Here is a 22,436-nt window from a genome sequence, read left to right as displayed (position 1 = left end):
GGGGCTGTCATGGCACATCAGCCTTTATCCGCTACACAATCTGTGTCAGTATAGTGAAGCAAAACAGCAGTATATGCATTTAGTTAACTTCTCCCAAGTCTTCAACTGACAGATGGATGAACAGTTCCTATGAAGTTGTGTTGGAGTCTCATCTGTTTACTTGTGGGCTTCTCTGACTCCATGAATTTATTATTAATGTATCAAATTATTCTGCCTATCCCAGAGGTCAGCTCATCATTTACATCTTCCATGTTGACTGAAATAAATCTTGCTGTTGTGACAGGCCACTCTCTGTTCCTTGATGCTGCTAACACGGTGCACAGCACTTCCTTTGATCCAGTGATTTTTAATTTATTTTTGCCCCTTACAAAATTGCAAGATACTTTGAAAATAAATCTCCAGGAAATGTCACGTCTGAAGCTCATTGCATGTTGGATTAAGGGGGGAGGGAGGAGAAGGGAACTAATTCCTTTTTAGGGAAGACAAATATATGCTTGGATATTTAAATCAAAACAACTTGTTAAGTTGCGAGACTTTTTAAAAATAAAATCTCTTTCTTACATTCATTCTGCACTCCCCCCTTCCCACCAATCTTTCAACACGTTCATCCTCAACTCCAGGCGAAGTGCTGATGGTTAAAAAGAACCTTATGCAAGGGTGGCGGGGTGGTGGTGAAAACCTTGTAAACTGAAAATGGGAGATAACTAAGCACTCAGACCTAGTACTGATGTGATTACTAGTTATTATGAATCATACTTCAGGTAATGGGTCCTAAAGTGACTCTTCAAACCTTATTATACCGTGGATGGGGGGACATTCCTTCACTGATTACATTGATATAAGAAACGTGGGTCATTCTAGCTTAGTTCAGGTCAAAGCTTTGAAAAACTTCTTTTATATGAAAGATTGAAGCAGGCAGTTCTCGCTCTACTGCAGCATTAACGTTGTTGTCCTGGAAAGCGGCGGTGGTGGTTGAACTGCTGTTTTTTAATTAACATTTTTAGTTTTTAAAACAAAGCTAGAAGAGAGATGACTGACACCAAAGTTTCCCAGCATTTCTGTCTTTTAGTAGATGCCAGGAGGAGCAATATGACATGTACTTAATTATATGATTATGGGCCTTTGATTTGGAAGGCTGGTTTTGAGGCAGTCTTCAAAATCCTTCTGCTGAAGCGTTGTCCTGGTCTTGAGACAGGTTTATTATTAAAGTTAATGAGGTTCACTAAAGACTGAGACTATGATGTGGTTTGGTTTTTTCCCTGTGTGCTTTGCAAGACCAAATTAATTTATCTTGCATGATGCATATGAAATCATGTTTGGGGTGCGGTCTCGACTGGCTGCATTCCCTGCATAGATGGATATGTGCCTGTGCCTTTTTTCTGCATTAAAAGGAATACGAATATTTAGAGATTTCATTAACTTCGGTCTTGGATAGGGTACATCATCACCCAATGTTCAGTTTACTTCTCTCGCTCGCTCGCTAAAATTCTAATTTATTTGCAGTGCCTGGCCCTGTACCTGCAAAATCACTAAAAGGGACCCCATTTGAAGACAAGATCTTCCTGAACTGGAAAGAACCTTTGGATCCAAATGGCATCATTACACAGTATGAGGTAATAGAAAGAACATCTAGGAAGCTTAGGGTGACCAGACATCCCGACATTAGGGGCTTTGTCTCATATACACCACCACCCCAAAAAAAGTGTACCAATTTTTCACACTTTCTATCTGGTCACCCTAAGGAGGTTGGAAAGTGAGGGAATAATTACTAATGATTTTACGTGCTTATAGTTTGCAGAAAGATTCTGTTCAATTAGCTGTTACTCTGTTTCACAGAGTAATAGAATTATTGTGGTGACTAGAGTTTGTCACAATGCATAATAGTATTGGTTGGCCTTGTCAAGAAGCATTGCTCTGTGGCTATCACAAATTATGGAATCCATGAGTAAGTGAAACACTAATTTTAAATCTTGTAATATTAATATACAGCCTTCCAAAGCCGTGATTTAGTGGAGACCTGGGGAATCTCATTTGCGGAAAGAGAAGGTTACACACACAAATATGAAGAGGATTATTAATGGTGAAATTGACTTATCTAGGCTTTGCCGTAACTTTGGCTACCCTCCCTTCAAGGAAACCAGCACACAAATTCTAGAATGATTCTTTTTTATGACTAAATGTGTGAGCCCTTGAAAAAAACATACACCCACAGGGAACTTGGATGCAGGCACTTTCAAAATGTGCAGACTCTGAGGAAGAGTCTATCTTTCTGTCTTCCTTTTTTTTAAGTGGAGGAGGGAGGAGTCTTAATGTGTACTAATTTGTTAATTCATTAAAACATAAAAATACTTGAATTTCTAGTGTGTGCAGGCTCTGCAGTATGCTAATGGAGTCTGATATATCACTGTTGGGTTTGAATATCGTAGCATGATTTTAGACAGTGTTTGAATGTGACTTTTGGAAGAGGTAGAGTAAAGAAGGTATGCTTCCTGCTAGCTTATAGATATTAAGAATGTAGGGAGATAGACGAGGGAAGGGTATGTATAGTGGTAAAGAAGCGTAAAACAGATTGTATTTTAATACCTATCAATAAAATAACATTCAGCAAATACCATATTCTCAAGATATCTACTGTCAGGTATCTGCATGCCATCTATCTCCTTTACAAATAAGAAAATAGATAACATTCTGCCCATGTCTGCCAAAAGCCCTAACATAATTTTAAAAACAATTATTTTAACAGGTCAGCTATAGCAGTATAAGGTCATTTGATCCTGCTGTCCTAGTGGCGGGACCCCCACAGACTGTGTCAAAGGTCTGGAACAGTACACACCATGTGTTTTCACATCTGCACCCTGGTACTACCTACAAATTCTTTATACGTGCCAGCACAGTCAAAGGGTTTGGACCAGCGACAGCAATCAATGTAACAACCAACATCTCAGGTAACTGAAAAAACAAAGGGCAATTGTTTTATACAATATGTTTCTGAAACTTTAAAAATAAGGGGGAAAACAAATGACCATGCACTCCACCCATTTAAAGTGGTTCAACTTTACTGGGAATGTTTGGGGATATATTCTCTAAATACTGCTACAAGTCCAAGGGTATGCAGGTGCATTAAAAAAAAATTATGCATCTATAATTTTCAAATGTTTTCAATTTATTAATTTTAAATATTGTGCTTTTCATCCAGGGATTTCAGAGTGCTTTGCAAACATTAAGTAATTAAGTCTCACAATGTTTTTTGAGTTAAGTATTACACTGGTTTTGCAGATCCGGGAGGTGAGGTGCAGAGCAATTAAATGATTTACCTACAGGTGACACAGTAATTTAATGGCAGAACAAGGAAGCAGAATCATGGAATACTGGTGCTAATTGTCTTAAAAATCTCAATGTAATGAAAACTAGAGAACTACAGAATAAAGATATAAACAATTTGATAGGAAAATACTGGTAGATGTAATTGTGTTATCCTTTAATATTGTTCTCAAAGAATAAGGCTACCACTCATAGAGCTGGCAACTAGTAAAATTAGTCTCAAGCCAAACTTGGAGATTTAGTTGATTATATGGCATGATAACTTTAGAACTGGACAGACAATAGAAAGATAAGTCAGTTGAAAACCTAAAACAGTGCTAAGCAGGTTATTTCCCTCAACTCACTGTTGGGATTGTGCATCATCCTGCTAAGTCTAGGGAGTAGATCACCAGGACAATGCCCCTTCTTGTGGTTGCATACTATCCTTTGTCTCTTTGTGGGTCTGCAGCCCCTCTCTCGTTCCATGAGCTGCTGCTGCCTCTTCATGACTTAGCCATCCAGCCAGGTCACTCGACGTGTTTTCCCCTCCCAGCATACCAAAGTCTTCCTTCAGCCATCCTAGGCAGTCTGCCCATTCACTGCCTTGTAGTGCCACTCCTTCAGTGGCTGGCAGAGGAACCTGGGACCACCCTCTACTCCAAGTTCCGGCTCAGGGATCCTGTAGCCAGCCGTTGGTTCCCTTCTAGATCTTACTGCCTTCCCCAGAGCCTTGTCCTACATTCCTGGCTTCCCTGCTCTCTGGGTTTACCAGACCTTCTCCCAGGGACTGACTGCAGACTTTCCTGGCGGCCCCCTTGTGTTTCCCATTTCTTGTCTCCATAGTCCCATCTCAGCTTGTTGCTCCCCAGCTGGATGCCCTCACTCAGTCTGGGAATTACTTAGTCACCTGATTCCTCTTAGCTGTGGCCTGTTGGGTTAATTAGCCCACTTCTTAGCCTTCATTAATTCTTTCAGGGCAAGCATAGGGTGAACACACCACCACAGCCTCGTTCTGCTATATTGATGTCTTGAAATGTTTCTAAAGGGGGGGGGTCACATTTTTCCAAATGTTACTGTAAATCTGTGTGTGAAGCCCTCCTCATGCAATATACTTGGACTTGTGTGAGGCATGTGACTTGTTACCACACAACATTTTGATTAAAAAACTAGAACAATATAAAATTAACATTGCACACATTAAAAACTGGGCTGAGGGATCTGAAAATTTAACTCTAAACAGAGAATTGTCATCAAGCAGGTTTGTTTCCAGTGGGGAACCCACAGGGATCAGTTTGTGGCCCTTTTTATCAGTGACCTGGAAGAAAACAAACAAAAAAATTATCCCTAATAAAGTTTGCAGATGATACAAAAACTGGGGGATTGGTAAATAATGAAAAGGACAGATCACTCATCCAGAGCAATCCAGATGGCTTGGTAAACTGGGCTCAAGCAAACAGTGCGGTTTTAATATGGCTAAATGTAAATGTATACATATGGGAACAAAGAATGTAGGTCATACTTAAAGGCTGAGGGAATCTACCCTGGGAAGTAGTGACTCTGAAAAAGATTTGGGAGTTATGGTAGATAATCAGCTGAACATGATCTCCCAGTGTGATGCTGTGGCTGAAAGAGCCAGTGTGATCCTGGGATGAATAAATGGGAAAATCGAGTAGGAATAAAGAGGTTATTTGACCTCTGTATTTGGCACTGGTGTGACCTCTGCTGGAATATTGTGTCCAGTTCTGGTGCCCACAATTCAAGGATGTTGATAAATTGGAGAGGTTTCAAAGAAGAACCAGGAAACTGATTAAAGGATTAGGAAACAAGTCTTACAGTGATATGAACTCAATAAATTCAATCTATTTAGCTTAACAAAGAGAATGTTAAGCGGTGACTTTACTATAGTCTTGTAAGTATCTACATGGGGAACAAATATTTAGCAATGGGCTCTTGAATATAGCAAAAGAAGGTATGACATGATCCAATGGTTGGAAGTTAAAGCTAGACAAATTCAAACTGGAAATAAGGTGTAAATTTTTAATGGTGAGAGTAATTAATCATTGGAAGAATTTACGCAGGATGGTGGTGGATTTTCCACCCACTGACCATGTTTACATGTAGCTTCATTTCAATTTTGAGCACTCTAATGTGCCATGCAACCAGCCATTATCTTTTTATTTTCTAGTGAAGTATAATTCCCTTAGGAATGAACTTCCTTATTCTCCAGCTTCTGCTAATGCAGTATAAGTTCTGGGAATTAAATAACGAATACATTTTTATTTCTTTTTAAAGTGGAGTAATTAGTCTGCTGTCCCCATTTCTCATACAACTCATTCTTCCTATTCTGTCCTCTTCCCTTGCACTCCATTTCCCCATTTAGCCCTCGGTTTTCTTTCTTCCCACCCCCACCAACCTCCCAAATGGTCTGCCTATAAGTTTTATTTTCACTTAAAAGTTTTAATTGAGAGACTTAAAACATCCCAATTTAATGCAATGAAGTTAAGTGACCCCAGTCACTTTTCTAGTGTTGCTGAGTGCCTGGCTGGAAAAGGGAGGCAGAAATTTCCCTTTAAAAATGCCTCCTCAAGGAGTACTCACAGGTGATACTGCAAAGGGAAACTACTGCCTCCCCTCCTTGCCCAGTGTGATCCTTGGCAGTGCTACAAAAGTGGTAGAGCAGTTTTTAGCTTCACTAGGCTGATTTAGAGGCAGTATTTTATCACTCTCCCCAATCTAGTAGTGTACCTCTATTCTTCCTTGAAAGTCAACATGAAACTTGAAAGGATCCTAAAATATTGAGGGCCATGGAGAGAGATTATGGAGGCTGCTGGGGGTGCGTGTGTGAAGACAGGTGATTAAAAAGGTGAAAAGAGGAGGCTAAAGAGAGATTTATAGACTTCTTGTTCCTTTTCTGCAAAAGTCTGTAAACAACAACAAAGTACAAATGTCATTTACAAATGGAGGAAGAATATATATGTAGTCACCTTCTCCCATCATTTCCACTCCTTATCCTGTATGAACCTCTCTAACCTAACGGATATGGGGATATTTACAGGTTTATTATTACCACTGGTGGAGTTCCAGATATGCAACAGGGGGTCCCTGGCTGAAAAATCATCAGAAAGATTCTAGCAGCCTGTGAAAATGTGACTTTGTGCAATTTTTGTGCAGGTACAGAATCTAATGAAAATTCACACTGCTTCAGCTAATTTGATTCTTGCTGCTTCTTTTTTTCCTTAACATTAATCAGCTCCCACTTTACCGGACTATGAAGGAGTTGACGCATCTCTCAATGAAACTGCCACTACCATAACTGTACTGTTGAGACCAGCTCAAGCCAAAGGTGCTCCTATCAGGTATTTATTTAAAAAGCAAAGAGTTTCTGTAGTAGATTGCATGTTGCCTAGCAGCTAATAAAGCAATTCATGCCTAAGTGATATTCATTTGACATTTATGTCAGGAGATTTGTTTTTCATGGTTAGAGAAAGACTACAAATAGACCTGTAGTTAATAAGAGTAAATTTTGCAGCGGGTTTTAGATATTCATTACCTGAATCATCAACCTATCTGTTCTGTTTCAATTAGCCCACCCCCCAGTTCAGAACCATTTCATTTCACTTCCTCTCTTGGTATCTGTGGAATATGAGGTTTGAAAGTATTCGTCAGAAAGCAAATTTTAAGATAACACTACCTCTCCAGTATTTAAAATCAGCTATAATATAATGCATTTCACAGCTATTATTGGAAAATTGGAAGCTTGGAGGAAATAGGAGAATAACAGTGGTGAATACAAACTATTTGACCTTTTTTCTTCTTCTTCCAGAAGTGCTTATTAGAAATCAAGTTATAGCTATTAAATTTTATTTGGGGTGTCCCTTAATCATATTAAAATATTCGTGTTATATTAATTTTGAGAGACCTTTCTCTATCTCCTTCCAGTTGAAAGATAATTTAATTCTGTTTGCAAAGATTAATCTACATCGTAGATTTTAATTTCTCATTGTTGGTGGGAAATCCATGTTTGGTTTCTGTTTGACAAAGACTTTTGTTTAACTAATATTTTTGCTTGAATAGGACAGTACTTCATCCACATTAAGGTACAGAAAGTGAGCTGTTTGTAAACACCATTTTTATTCAGAATTAAGCAGTCTCAAGAGTAGCTTGGTACTGTAGGATGAATAGCTTAGAATAGATTTGTGTTTAGATGTTTACATCTATAGGATTGGTCACAGTTTCAGCCTTTCAGATGTCTAGTTGTACAGATAAACCAAATATGGACTAGCCAGATTTCACTCCTTATCACAGAGATGAAGAGTTTGTAATTCTAGAGCCTTGCTGATTGTGGTGTTAATTTGATTATTGGCACAGGAGATAACTATTCAGATTCATTTCCCTTTTAGAAATTATATCCATAAATAAAACTATAAACCAGGGATAGTCAATAACTTTTTGTCAAGGTCCAAATTTCTTGGTCAAGGGATAGTCAAGGTCCTGACTCCAGAGAACATAATTTAAAAAATAACAATAAAGATGATAATAAGTAATAAAAAGATTTGGGATCCATTCAAAAGCATTTGGCGGTTTAGATTTGGCCCACGGTCCACCTATTGACTGCCCCTCCTATAAACCATTGAAGCTCCTGGATAGCAACACGTGGTGTTCTTCAAGTGGTGGTCCCTGTGTGCAGTCTACTGTGGGTATGCATGAGCCTGACGCTGGAGAATACTTGCAAGCAGCGTCCATTGTTCTGCACCTGTTCCCCAATCTCTTCTTGCTTTGCATTGAGAGTAGAAGGGGTGGCATGGACCAACCACTGCATGGCCTGAGTTGGAACCTGCCGTGTCCAGAGCTCCTCCTTTCTCTTCAGCTTCCTTTACTAAAAGCTGTAAATATTTCAAAACTTGCTTCTTTATCTTTAGCGTTAGGGCATTTTTTTAAGTATAGTTAGGGGCTAGTTAGATTCCTCACCCCAGGGAACTCCCTCCTGTCCCCGCTAATTCTTGGTCAGTGATGACCCCTGGCACTGCCTGTGCTGACTCGGGGAAGTGCATATGTTTACCAGGTGCAGTATTTATCATCCCTTCCCTAGCCGTACCCAGCTTGTGTTGTAATTTCAGCTTAAAAAGCACCTCATGGAAAAGGCTATGAGGCTCCAGTCATACCCAGACTGGGGGATACCCCTGTTACTTTGGCCAGAGTCATCAAGGAACGCACCTCCCTAGCATGAGGCCTGAAGTAGGAGCAAGGGAGATTACACCAACAGACCCTCCATCAAAGTTTCCTCAAGAAAGCAGGAAATGCGCTTATAAGCACAAGAGCAGATTCTTCCTTAAGTCCATTCTGAAGAGGACTGATCTCTCAGCCATCCTGTTCAAGTCTGGCAAGTCTTCACCCACAGCTCCCAAAAACTTCGAATATCTTAAGTCTCAGGGCCTCAATAAAAAGTCTCATTGCAACAAGGTTCTATATATACATACACTAGCCCCGAAGAGGAAATACAATAAACATCCCTACAGACCAAGGCCTATTCCTCGGCTATTTCAGCATCAGCAATCCTATAGAACAACCTTATAAATGACAGAGGGTGAAAAGGTCACAATATCCTGGACTTTCCATGTCAACCACATCAACCCAACATCACCAATAGATAGTTTTGACAATATGCTCAGAAGTGGCAAACAATTATTGATGCCATTTCCACCAAAGCCTCACGTATTCTCTGGTGACCATCTATCATTCTTTTCCCACAATTGGAGAGCAATAACAATGGACAAGTGGGTGGTGGACGTCATACCTTCCAGCTATACCGTCAAGTTTTTCTCCCTATTCCCTTCCCCATCCCTCTTCATGGATCAATCTTATGAGGAGATCCTTCTCCAGGAGATAGAATTTCTCCTCCAACAGGGAGTGATAGTTCAGGAGCCTCATCAACGCTGAGGAAAATGGTTATACTTTAAATATTTCCTAGTTTCCAAAAAGAAAGGAGAGTTGAGACCCATTCTCGACCTGCAACAACTCAATATTTGTATTCAAGAGCTAAAATTCCATATGGTTATGCTGGCATCATTAATACCATCCCTGGAAAAGAACACATGGTTCACAGCTCTCTATGTGAAAGAGGTGTACTTTTATGTAACAATTCCCTCTTCCCACAGAAAATCCCTCAGGTTTATGGTGGGTCCCGACCACTATCAATATAGAGTGTTTCTATTCTATCGGGCAACTGCACCTCTAATCTTCACAAAAGTGTTCTAGTAGTAGCAGCACGGTTCAGACAGACTGACTTCACCACCCATATTTAGATGCACTTGCATCAACCTCATCTCTGCAGCAGGGCAGGAGCAACCAACAAAAATTTAAAGTGAAAAATGGAGTAGTGAACAGACAGTGAAAAATGGAGACAGTGAAATAAGAAGTGTGAAAGTGGAAATGTTGGGGAAAGGAAAGTGTGTGTGTGTGTATATGCAAACATTGCATATAATTCTATATATGTAATCATAAAGAATTGCATTTGAAAAAATTGTTCATATTACAGGAAAAATGGTTTTCTAGTAGTTTTGCAAACCCATGAACTAATTTAAGAGGTTCTGAGAATTGTGAACTCCAGTGGATCACCCTTCCCTATTCATTCTGACTGAAGAAGCAACAAAGAGGTGAACAGTGGGGTTATATGATAAACAATGGGACTATTTTTGGCAGCCTGGTTGACTCCCAACAAAAGAAAACTTATAAGTTTACCACTTTTTATTTATATGCTGCAATTATGCAGCTGTGGTAGTTTTAAAGGAAATAGTGTATAGTGTAGCACAGAAGTCCAGAAACAAATACAAAGGTAAATCAAATTCACAAACTCGCAGTTGGTCAAATTGTGACATCCACCACTAGTGTTTCAGGATTTTTTTCCCTCACAGCTTCATCAGTCACATACCATCTTTATACCATGATGACCCATGAAGATGATGTAAATGGCATGTTTAGAATATTGATAGCTGAAGATAACTGTTTGGCCTGGTAGGGTATTGTATTGTGGTCTGTTGGCACAAACCCTAAAAGAGAATGAGTTAGTTTTAGTCTAGAAAGATACATAGTAATTTATCAGAGTCCATTAAGGCCTTTTTTTCCACTGAGAAGGTACTGTCAGCTTCCCTTATGTCCCCAGACTTCATGGTATTTGCCAAACAAAGAAATTCAGACATATGGTCTCCACACTGAACCTTCAGTCGGGCTGAAGTATTTCCCCACCAAGAGTTTTGAAATTTAGCTTCTAAGGGCAGGCCAATAAAATAGATCCTTCGCCCTAGCAGAAAAGGTGTGTCCTTTCCTCAAAATAGTTGATGCAAAGGTCTGTCCATGACAAAGTTACTACCTGTACTTCCATACCGAGCATTACAAGATCAAAGAGTAGCCAGCTACGTGTGTTTAATTAGAAGCACTTGGGACAAGCCACTGAATGTCATAGTGACCATGAGATTGAATGCTTGACATGTTCACATTACTGTACATACATTAATTCTTGCAAGACTTGGGTGGAGGGGGAGGAAAAATAAGTGTGTCTCATCATCTCATTTTGCCAGTGGGGAAACGGAGGAGGAGGTTGTTCCTTGCCCAGGGCAACAGAGGGAGTCAGGGGAATAGCTGTGGTTAAATTCAGACCTTCTTGGCTTCCTGTTTTCTTTATTATTATTATTCTTCATTTGCCCCCATTTCCTCTTTATTTTGAATACATGCAGCCAAACACAACGATCTGTGTGGAACATAACAGCATTCTAGAATACAGCCTATGATAAAGTGATTTCCAGAGACTCGCCATTAAGTCCCCCGTTACTGGAGCTATAATGTAGTATAGTATTTTATACACCCTGCTCAGGAAAGCCTTTGCTGTGATGAACTACAGAATAACAAACAGTCCTTTGCATATAACTTGCATATGTTGATCTATGATATATATGAAAACTTTAAACTTAAACAACATATGCAGCTGAACATTTAATTAAAAATGAGAGAAGAGGCAGAATGTTGAATCCTTTATGAAGATTATTATTGACATTAAAAAACAAAAATACCACTTTGCCTTCCCAATAATCAATACAAATCTGTTGTCACTCTGTCCATCTCAGATCCAGCATAGTGTTAGCAGGCGGTGCACAATGAGCCATAGACTCTAATAATTGCTTCAACCAAATCCAGATAATGAAGAGACGCATCTGAGCTGTACAATGAACATTTTGAGCAAAGTTTAGTCTGAGGTGATCAGATACTATGGTGATGGGCATGTATCAGAACCAGAACAGTTATACATAATATTAAAAGGTCTTAAATCTTTCCCACTTAATTAGCACACTTGATAAACTGCATTAACCATAAAGAACCAACATATTCCTAGATGGGTTAGTGCAGACAGTTATAAATTACAACAGAAAATAGTAATATTTGTAACACAAAATAGAACAACTAAAGATATGCCAGCATCTTTAGACAAACCCTAAAAGGGAATGAATTAGTTTTCAGTCTAGAAAGATACATAGTAATTTATCAGAGTCCATGAAGGCCTTTTCTTCCCTTATGTCCCCAAACTTCATGGCCCCAGCTCCCTTTGCTCTTCCCCAGCACTACTCCACTTCAGGTATTTTGCTCCCAGGCAGCTCGCTCTTCCCACTCCAGGGCTAGAGTGAGGCTCCTCCAGCTCCTGGACCCCAGCCCTCTTATAAGGGCCAGCTGGGCCCTAACTGAGCTGGCCACACTTGTGGTCAGCCACTTCCTCATCTGCTTTCACTCTTCTTTTCCCAGCCACAGCCCTCTTCAGAGCTGCTTTTACTATTGGCTCTCCTGGGCAGCCCTCTCTCAGGGTTGTTTTAACCCCTTCAGGGCCGGAGTGGGGTGACCACCTCGCTACAGGCAAATATAAGTGCCCATCTTTTAAAAAGGGAAAAAGAAGAATCAGGGGAGCTACAGACCAGTCAGCCTCAGCTCAGTCCCCATAAAAATCATGGAGCAGGTCCTCAAGGAATCCATTTCGAAGCACTTGGACGAGAGGAAGGTGATCAGGAACAGTCAACATGGATTCACCCAGGGCAAGTCATGCCTGACCAACCTGATTGCCTTCTATGATGAGATAACTGGCTCTGTGGATATGGGGAAAGCAGTGGATGTAATATACCTTGACTTTAGCAAAGTGCATTTAGAATCCCATGTAGAAGAATCCCATGCACCGCTACAGACTAGGGACCAAGCAGCTAGGCAGCAGTTCTGCAGAAAAGGACCTACGGGTTACAGTGGACGAGAAGCTGGATATGAGTCAACGGTGTGCCCTTGTTGCTAAGAAGGCTAACGGCATTTTGGGCTGTATAAGTAGGAGCATTGCCAGCAGATTGAGGGACGTGATCATTCCCTTCTGTTCTGCATTGGTGAGGCCTCATCTGGAGTACTGTGTCCAGTTTTGGGCCCCACACTACAAGAAGGATGTGGTAAAATTGGAAAGAGTCCAGTGGAGGGCAACAAAAATTATTAGGGGACTGGAACACATGACTTATGAGGAAAGGCTGAGGGAACTGGGATTATTTAGTCTGCAGAAGAGAAGAATGAGGGGGGATTTGATAGCTGCTTTCAACTACCTGAAGGGAGGTTCCAAAGAGGATGGATCTAGATTGTTCTCAGTGGTAGCAGATGACAGAACGAGGAGTAATGGTCTCAAGTTGCAGTGGGGGAGGTTTAGGTTGGATATTAGGAAAAACTTTTTCACTAGGGGGGTGATGAAGCACTGGAATGGGTTAGCTAGGGAGGTGGTGGAATCTCCTTCCTTTGAGGTTCTTAAGGTCAGGCTTGACAAAGTCCTGGCTGGGATGATTTAGTCGGGGATTGGAGCAGAGCGTTGGACTAGATGACTGCCTGAGGTCTCTTCCAACCCTAATCTTCTATGATTTTAGTGAAATTTACTACCAGTTTTAGTGAAGCTTCACTCTGCTTACATTGACATTGATGTTCTGTTTGCACCATAAGCATATTTCACTGTCATAATGAGCATTACTAGGTAGATGTTAAAAGATGATTAACACTTCCCTTGCTGCACCCTACTTACGTGCTCTGACTGTGCAGGATAAGAGCTAAACTCTTGGTTCCCAGCTTCAAAGAGGACAGTGCTGGCTAGCTTATTGAGCTTAGTGTGCTGTTCATTTTTCTTCCAAACCAGGCATCCACAGATGGTCAAAAAATAATTATATTTAATCATCTCTTTAGTGTCCTCATTACTTCCACCAATAGAGGCCTATTGTTTATTGTATACCTCCACTTATTCTGTAGTTATTTGCCTCTAAAAACACGGACAAAACTTCACTAAGATTAGGTTTTACTATACTTTTGTCTCTGCCATAGCCCTCAGGAAACGGATGTTCCTTAATCCAACTCAAATCTACAGGTAGCTGTCAATCACTTCTTAAAACGCAACATGCTGTGGTAGTTACAGCTGTAATCATGTCTTGCTGGTCAAGTGTTATCTCATAGTCTCTAGCTTTCTTTATGGCCTCCAGAAGTTTTAAACCAACTGTAGACAAGAATTGCAAAAGGGGAGGGGACTGCATGATTCAGAATTCATTACATGTAGTTTTTCATCACCAGACCAGTGATTCAGATCCCAGTCAGTAGCAGTTAAAAGTGATTACCTTTCAGTGGTCCATATTAAGTGAATTATAGTCTCTTTCTGCAGGGCATCCTAAACACAGCCAGTAAAACCGTGATATAGCCACATGTATTATAAATAATCTATTTCAGACACACGTTAGATACATTTCAGGGGTGTTTTCGTAATTGGAAATGTGTTTCTATCCCTCTGGCTGCTTTCATTACACCATGAGTCCAACAATATGGACCACAGAAGGAAATAATAAGGCAGCAATTACAACTTAGATTAGTAATGAGCCAGACTACCAGTGGAACCTAGTAAGGCCTAGGTTGTAACTTGACCTGTTTAGCACATATTAAAGGAATCATGTGCCTTGTCTACACTAGACTTTTAAAATGGGTTACATAGCACATGTTAAATCTGTGTTGAGATATGGCCCAAGTGTGGACAGTATTTATGCGCACCTAGCTGAGGGTTGGTTTTGGGTGAGGTTTGAGGTCCGCTGGCAGAGTGGCAGGCATTGAGCCCCTTAACTTGCTCCTTACTTACTTGTACGTTCTGTGGCATTTTGGTTAATTAGGTCAGTTTGAAATAAGAAAAAGGGTCTCTATATGCCAAAGCTCAGCAGAAGAGCTACATTGCCCCTTTCTCTCAGGTCTCTCTCTCCGCTTACCTTCCCAGCTCTCATTGCCAACAATCTCAGAGCTTTTGGGCAATCTACTCAGCACTATCTATCTCTTTAGAATAGCCCAAATCCTGTTTATTCCCCCTCTTTCTGTGCTGGTTATTGTCCTTCATTACTTCCAAACTTCATTTATTCTCCTATTTATCTCTTTCTCTCATTTTCTCCTCCCTTTGTGTGCTGGCTGCCAGCAAGATGAAGAGAATATGACTTGCATCATACAGATTTCTTCAACTCTAGACAGTGGCCCATGTAAGTGCCCTCTTAGGGTATGGGGTCTCACCTGTATATTAATGAATATGCCAAAAAACCTTAGTTGTGAAGCAGTTAGGGCTGCTGCTCAAATAACATGCTTGACTCAAACACTCAAAAGCAAGAAAATGAAAAGTTAAGTCTCCCAACCATACATACCCTGTACTCCTCCACCCACTGGACCACACTATACCATTATTACAACCTCTTTACACCTCAGACCAGACACTGCAACCTTATGGATCTTCCCCATACACCCCTTTACCAAGGTACTCTCCCTTAACAATATTATTTGTAGATGTTTGGTGTCGTGATGTGTGTTCTGGGAGGGATAGTTTTGGTAAAGGATGTGATGTAAGGATGGCATCTTAATGGCCCTGACTGGACTATTTAAATTTCCATATGCCTTTTGAGCCTTCAGTTTTGCATTTTGAGAATATTTCAAAAGACAGTATGCACAAGCCTTTTAAAATTATTGACGAGAGGGATAAAAAAATCTGGAGTTGAAGAATGGAAATAACCAATTTAAAATTTTTTCTTTGTCTGCTAATTATGGCACCTAAATGCACTTAAGAGAAATAATGCTATTTTTTTTTCTTCTTAACTGTAAAAAATCATTATGTAACCCCAAGCATCCCAACAGATTCCGTGTACATGTTTCTGACCTTCCTTCTACAGTTTGTAGTTTTTAAGCCACAGTGGCCCGCAAAATCAGTTTCATCATAATCACTTTTTGGGGAGGAGAAGGTGATTTTTAATTTATTAGAATTTGAAACTGATTTTCTGAAAATCCAAGCCTGACTCAGATGACATGCTTCACATTTTGCAGTATATTTTGATGCAAAATATCAAAAGTTGTTGCAGTGAATTAAATGGACACTGTTAAAGTTGAATTGGCTAATATGTATCTCTTCTACTTCACTCCCACAGTCATATTTTTGGCTAATAAAAAGACAATATTCTTTTGAAGCTGAATAAACTATTGACACCCTCACTCTAGAAGGACTGATGTGAAACTATGTTAAAAACTCTGCTTTTGAGCTGAATGACACAACAGTATATTCCAGGAGATAGTTTTCTTGCAGTCACATGTGCACACTGAGATGTCCTTCCACTCTCCCTGCTGGCTTTATTTGTGTAAGCTGGCAGGATATTGCAATTGACAAGTTTTCTGCTCCCCTGGCACTTCAGAGAGCAGAATACTTGTCAATTCCAGTCTGTTGGCAGCTCACAAGAAAGGAGCTGCAGAGAATGTGAAGCAGCAGAGTGACACTTCCAAAACTCTGGTCAGTTTCACTCCTCCTGTTTGGAAGGCTTTTAAGCAGAAATGAAACTGACAATCTTTTCAAGTTAATTCAACTGTTTCTAATCTTGCCTACAATTGAATGAGCATTTTTCAAGCTCTAGGGTATGAGAGATCCCTCCCCCCTTCCCCATCCACTTTTTTTTTCCCCCAGCATAAGAACTCACCTCTGTTCTTCCTTTAAAGAAAACATTCTGCTTCTGCAGAACATTACATGCTGGTAATGAGCTGGCAATGTACGGTAGTTATGTAGTTCCCCAACAGGGAAAGAAGAATTATAATTACCTGTTCTCTTTAGAGAAGGTGATTTTGAAAAGTGACCAAGCTTTGGACCATTTCAAGAAAGGTATTGGCAAGTTTGGGTTGGAGTCTTAATAGGCTGAATGCCATCTGCTTCAGCAATTTGTAACATTTTATCGTTGACAACTGCAGAGAAATGAGGCAGTCTATTTTGGTGGAGTGGACAGATTTCTGTCCATCTGTGCTTGTATTACAGCATGTCACTTGTATTTTAGATCTGCATAGCTCTGAGCCAAGATAGATGCCATAGCAAGGTCAAGAGGTGGAGAAGCCTGTCAGCACATTCTGTCTCTAATGATATGACAACTGCAAATTGGTGCTTCAAGCACAGCCTAGAGGCAGTCATTATGTTGGGCCTTGAAGCCGAGCTTTCTATAATAGCATTTTCCTTTGAAATGATAACTTCAAATGCTTCAGAATATCAGACAAAGAGCTTAATCTATTACAGTGTCTGTGGTTAATGTCAGAGTCATTCATGGGTTACTTAATAACAAAAAAATTCAGTGGTGAGAGGCATTTTTTGGTTTGGTTTGTTCCTTTGTATCTTTAGAAATATGTTGAAAGAAACAGTATTGAAAGAGTAAGAAGAAATAAAATAATTGTATGTATAAAATAAAATCAGTGAACATCGTTTTTCTGCTCTAGGCTAGGGCTGAAAGTGGTTTATTTTTTTAAAAAAATGCATAACAGTAGAGTAGCATTTGATGCCTGAGTTGCATAGCTTCAGCATAACTTTTCCAAGCTTTTGTTTCTCTTTTTGCATCCACTGTCTTTTTAAACTGACCACAGTGCCATTTGGCATCATGTTTTTGTGCAGTGTGAGATTTGAGAATCACAGATTACCTGATCATTTTTTCTCTCTTTAAAAAGTGCTTACCAGATTGTTGTTGAGGAGCTGCATCCACACCGAACAAAGCGAGAAACAGGCACGATGGAGTGCTACCAAGTCCCAGTCACATACCAAAATGCTCTAAGCGGAGGCTCACCATATTACTTTGCTGCTGAATTGCCCCCTGGTAACCTTCCTGAACCAGCCCCTTTCACTGTTGGTGACAATAGAACGTACCAAGGCTTTTGGAACCCACCCCTGGCTCCTCGGAAAGGCTACAATATCTATTTCCAAGCCATGAGCAGTGTTGAGAAGGTAAGTACCGACCATATTTTCCTGTTGGAAATAGCTCAGAAGGTATCCTTGGTGATGAATCTCAAAGTTAGATGTAGTTTGTGTTGGTGATGGTGCTGTTTTAACCTTTCACTAGCTTCTGTACTGTAACAGTATGGCTTTGAGCCATTCATATTTCACACTACGCCTGCTTCTTAGTAACTGTTACTAGCTGAGAATTTAATAAATCTCAGTAATAGTCTGAGTGAAATAATTTCAGCTGTGTGATTCTGCCTCCTCCGTAAATAACATCCATTATTCTTCTTCTAATGCTCAATACTTGCACACTTCACAAGATTAAATTACTGCAGCACAAAGAGAACTTACTTTGTTCAGCAGGTTAGTAAAACAGTGTCAACTTTTCAGAATTCTTACACCAAACATCAAATAAAAAGTAAAAATCCACTGATTGTGAAGTAACCCCAGGCCCATGGTATGTTTCTGAGCATCTTTATACACCACTCTGCTTTGATTGTTTGACTACTGTGCAGTAGTTAAGGGTATGGCTTTGGATTGCTTCCATTGCCTCCTTACTTCATTTTTGACACAGTTGTTGAGCACTGCTGCTGATTCTGTATGTATATTGAAAAGAACAAAATGACAGGAAGCTAAACTCTGAAGAGGGTTCCAGGTGTGAAAAACAACATGACTTTTCAAACCTCATGCTGTTATCATTGAATGATTTTCTTTTGTAAACTGAAATATGGGTGTGGGGGACTGTATTCAGCACAGTAACTTGAGGTATTTAAATATTCAATTTATGAATTACATTTTAGATAAGTATAGTTCTGTAGGAAATTGCTACATTCTGGGTATAGAGCCCCTGTATCAGCTGTGCAGGGGGATTAAGGGAAATTGCCGGGATATGCAGCTAGATTAAAGGCAAATGATCTTCACCAGGTCCTTCTGAAAGAAGTAGAAACCATTCGTACCTTTCTGTTTGGATTTCTGCTGGGCTAATAATAAAGAAATCATGGCTATTGACTAAATCTGCCATTGAGTCTTTTGAATGAAGTCTCACCTATACCTATAATTATGAAAATTGCTCCTTCATCATATAAGGGTAGAAACAAATTCAATATCTAATGAAATTGCACACTGGAGCTACTCTGGAGCTGGAGGAATTTTCTGACGAGACAGCCTTTTCTCTTGCTAGACTTAATCGAGGCAAACAAAAAGAAAGGAAAGCTAACTGTCACACATTCATACACATTTCCCTCACCTTCTCCATTCACCCATCTAACAGCTTTGTTGGCTTCCAACAACTAAACTAGGTTCTTGAGGAAATTGATATTTCATACAGTATGTAATGATTGAAAAATATAAACAGAACCAATACAAACAAAAAAAACCCCAAACAGATCCATGTTTCAGTTTCTGTATTTTGACAGTTTATGACCAAAAGGGGAGAGAGAGACTATTTTTTCAAAAATTTGATCTTCAGTTTGAGAGAGGCTCTGTGTGTTTGTGAAATGGTCTTCTCTGGTATGATATAAAAGCTTGGGACAGATTTGGGCTCACAGTTTTCATTAGTTTTGTTTCCAGTTGCTGGTATCTCTCAGTTTTACCACAACATACATAGAATACCATTGTACCCTGTGACCCTGACCCTGCAAAATATTTCAGCACGTGCTTAACTTTAAATCAGTGCGATTACTCACATGCTTAAAATTAGGTGCGTGCGAAAGTGCTCTTCTGGGTTGGGGCCTACATTACACAATGGTTGCTGCAGAGAGTTTAAATGCAGATACATTAGCAATACCTAAAGAAGATGCTCCTTAGTTAAGGTTATATTGACATTTCCAATATCAGCTCAGTGGAGCTTTTATCTGAGTTGAAAAATGCCTCTTGATTGAAACATGTCATGTAAATTTTTAGCTCAGGACCTCTCTTTATTAATTTCTACATCACAGCTTTTCAAAGCAGTTGGCTTAGGCATTCTGAGTTGAATAATTCTTGTGTGTGCTTGTGTTTGTTTGTGGGTTTTTTGGGGGTGTGAGAGGAGTCTAGAAAAGAAAGAAGGAATCCTGAAGGCAATGTCTTATTACACTTAAAGAGAGAGATTACACAAGAAGGCCAAGAAATTCAGTTAAGATTGAAACTGCCTCTTACCCAATGTGTATAACCAATTCATTTCTCTGACTTTTGAGTGATCTCATGCACTGCATGAACCACTGGTGGAAAAAAATAAATACAATTTGTGTGTATATATAAATAAAATATGTGCAAGTCCTTTTGTGGTAAAATACGTATAAATCTAGAGAGTTTAGGACTTGCTTAACAATTTTACTCAGATTACCAGCTCTGTAGAGACAAAATTCGTTTACTCCTCAGTCTCCACTAATATTCCTAGAGCTGTTCAGTATCCTATGCAATACTAATCTATAGTACTAATACTGTTTGTGAAGTGGGAGAAATTGAAATATAAAATTGACTATATTTTCTTTAATTTTTCCCCCTCAACAGGAAACTAAAACTCAGTGTGTTCGAATAGCTACGAAAGGTAAGAGGTTTTTCCCCCTCCAAGAAAAAGGGATGTTTTGCTTGCTTCAGACCAAATTAAATATGGTATTTCTGTTAGGCAGTATTTGTACTTGTGCCCAGTTATATTGGCAGCAAAATATTTTGACTCACCTGGATAACTTAGCGTGTAATCAGTTGCCACTTCTTATGTTTTGGTGTTTCGCCAGGAGAATACTGTTCCAGGAGTAAGCAGAATTTAGACAAAATAAGTAAAGCTCATTTCAGTAGTCTGTGTTCTCCAGAGTCTTGTCCTTGTGAACAACTGGAGAACTGGAAGAAGCTAGTCAGCATGGACTCAAGTGTTGAAAGTACACTTGTTGCATCCAATGAAGTGAGCTGTAGCTCACGAAAGCTCATGCCCAAATAAATTTGTTAGTCTCTAAGGTGCCACAAGTACTCCTTTTCTTTTTGTTTAAATCTGTCTGTCATGGTGACAGGTATTGGAGAGCTGGGTGTGTTTTTTTTATTCAAATTGAGAGATGCTAGTAAATATACATAAATAAGAGCTCAGTGACTTGTGGATAGTCATAGGGGAGGGTTGATTTGAAGAAGGCTTTAATTTTTTTAATATCAAGTGAAAGCCAAGTATGAGATTGAATTGAGAGCTGCCAGAGTCAATCATACTGACCCCACACATGGCAGCGTAATTACACAGTGTCCATTCAAGAAATTATTTCATCTTCAAATGAGGATTTAGAGTACATCTGATTAGTATCTCCTGCTCTGACTGTATTTATAACCACTCATTCCAAAGTTACTCGATTGTGTCAACAGCAGGAAGTGGTTTGCTAGATTCTAGCAGCATAAACAATAAAGGATTCTGAATGCTGGAACAGAACTCCTTTGAAGCCTAGCGCTACTCAATATTGATAAATGCAAAGTCATGCACATTGGAAAACATAATCGCAACTATATATATAAAATGATGGGAACCAAATTAGCTGTTACCACTCAAGAAAGAGATCTTGGAGTCATTGTGGATATTTCTCTGAAAAACATCCACTCAGTGTGCAGCAGCAGTCAAAAAGTTGGGAATCTTTAAGAAAGGGATAGATAATAAGACAGAAAATATCATATTTCCTCTATATAAATCCATGAATACTGCGTGCAGATGTGGTCGCCCCATCTCAAAAAAAGATATACTGGAATTGGAAAAGGTTCAGAAAAGGACAACAAAAATTATTAGGCGTATGGAACGGTTTCATATAAGGAGAGATTAATAAGCCTGGGACTTTTCATCTTGGAAAAGAGATGACTAAGGGGGGATATGATAGAGGTCTGGCGTGGAGAAAGTAAATTAAAGAAGTGTTGTTTATTCCTTCGCATAACCCAACAACTCGGGGTCACCAAATGAAAGTAATAGGCAGCAGGTTTAAAACAAACAAAAGGAAGTATTTCTTCACACAGTGCACAGTCAACCTTTGGAACTCTTTTCCAGAGGATGTTGTGAAGACCAAGACTATAACAGGGTTTAAAAAAGAATTGGACAAATTCATGAAGGATAGGTCCATCAATGGCTATTAGCCAGGATGCCCAGGGATGGTGTCCCTACCCTCTGTTTGCCAGAAGCTGGGAATGAGCAACAGGGCATGGATCACTTGATGTTAATCTGTTCTGTTCATTCCCTCTGGGGCACCTGGCACTGGCCACTGTCGGAAGACAGGATACTGGCCAGAGAGACTTTTGATCTGACCCGGTATGGCCATTCTCATGTTCTTATATACTTCTGTTGTGTTTATTTGCATCACACAGTAATGTACAACATTAAATCAACTTTGGGTCTGAACAAATTGGGCAGGTTCAATTCACAGTAGCATTTTTCCATCACTTCAATGATTGGTTCAGGTAAAAGCTTGTGGTGTGTTTACCTCTTATTATGTAGTCTCCACAAAACGTTTTCTAGAGAACATGGAAAGGAACCTGTACTTCTCAAGACAAATTAGTATAATATTTTCTTCAAATGAATTAAGATAATAAAAGTAAGGAAGTTAAATGATGAGCTAAGTCTTCTGCAAAAAAATAAATCAGTGTTAGCTTTCTTTTGTTTACCGTACAAAATTAAATGTTTGAACTGAAATAAATTATTAGCATGAACAAATATTTTTGTACCAATATGGATATATTGCTGTGATTTAGGCAAGGGGAGAATTTTAAAAGGTTCTGAAGTATCCTAGAAAATTTCAGGAAGTGGTAAAGGGGGTAAACAGCCTCTTTCATAATATATCACTAAGGCTGTTCTACACAATGTGGAATTGACTCAGTTGGGTGATGCGGTAGGGGAAGTGACATGGAAGATTGC

At 39.5% G+C, this 22,436-nt stretch overlaps 1 protein-coding gene across 1 annotated transcript in view; it reads left to right on the top strand.

Moving 5' to 3' along the window:
* PTPRK (protein tyrosine phosphatase receptor type K) overlaps positions 1–22,436 on the top strand; it is a 590,849-nt gene that overhangs the window by 474,966 nt on the left and 93,447 nt on the right. The window contains exons 9-13 of the mRNA XM_077811738.1: positions 1,504–1,613; positions 2,744–2,945; positions 6,551–6,656; positions 17,323–17,596; positions 20,081–20,117. Of these exons, the coding sequence (XP_077667864.1) occupies positions 1,504–1,613; positions 2,744–2,945; positions 6,551–6,656; positions 17,323–17,596; positions 20,081–20,117 (729 nt within the window). The remainder of the gene's footprint in view (positions 1–1,503; positions 1,614–2,743; positions 2,946–6,550; positions 6,657–17,322; positions 17,597–20,080; positions 20,118–22,436) is intronic.

The sequence above is a fragment of the Eretmochelys imbricata genome, chromosome 3 (genome assembly GCF_965152235.1).
Source record: "Eretmochelys imbricata isolate rEreImb1 chromosome 3, rEreImb1.hap1, whole genome shotgun sequence".
Taxonomy (NCBI): domain Eukaryota; kingdom Metazoa; phylum Chordata; order Testudines; family Cheloniidae; genus Eretmochelys; species Eretmochelys imbricata.
Note: the sequence above shows the minus strand (reverse complement) of the source record. Positions and strands in the feature narration are given on the sequence as shown.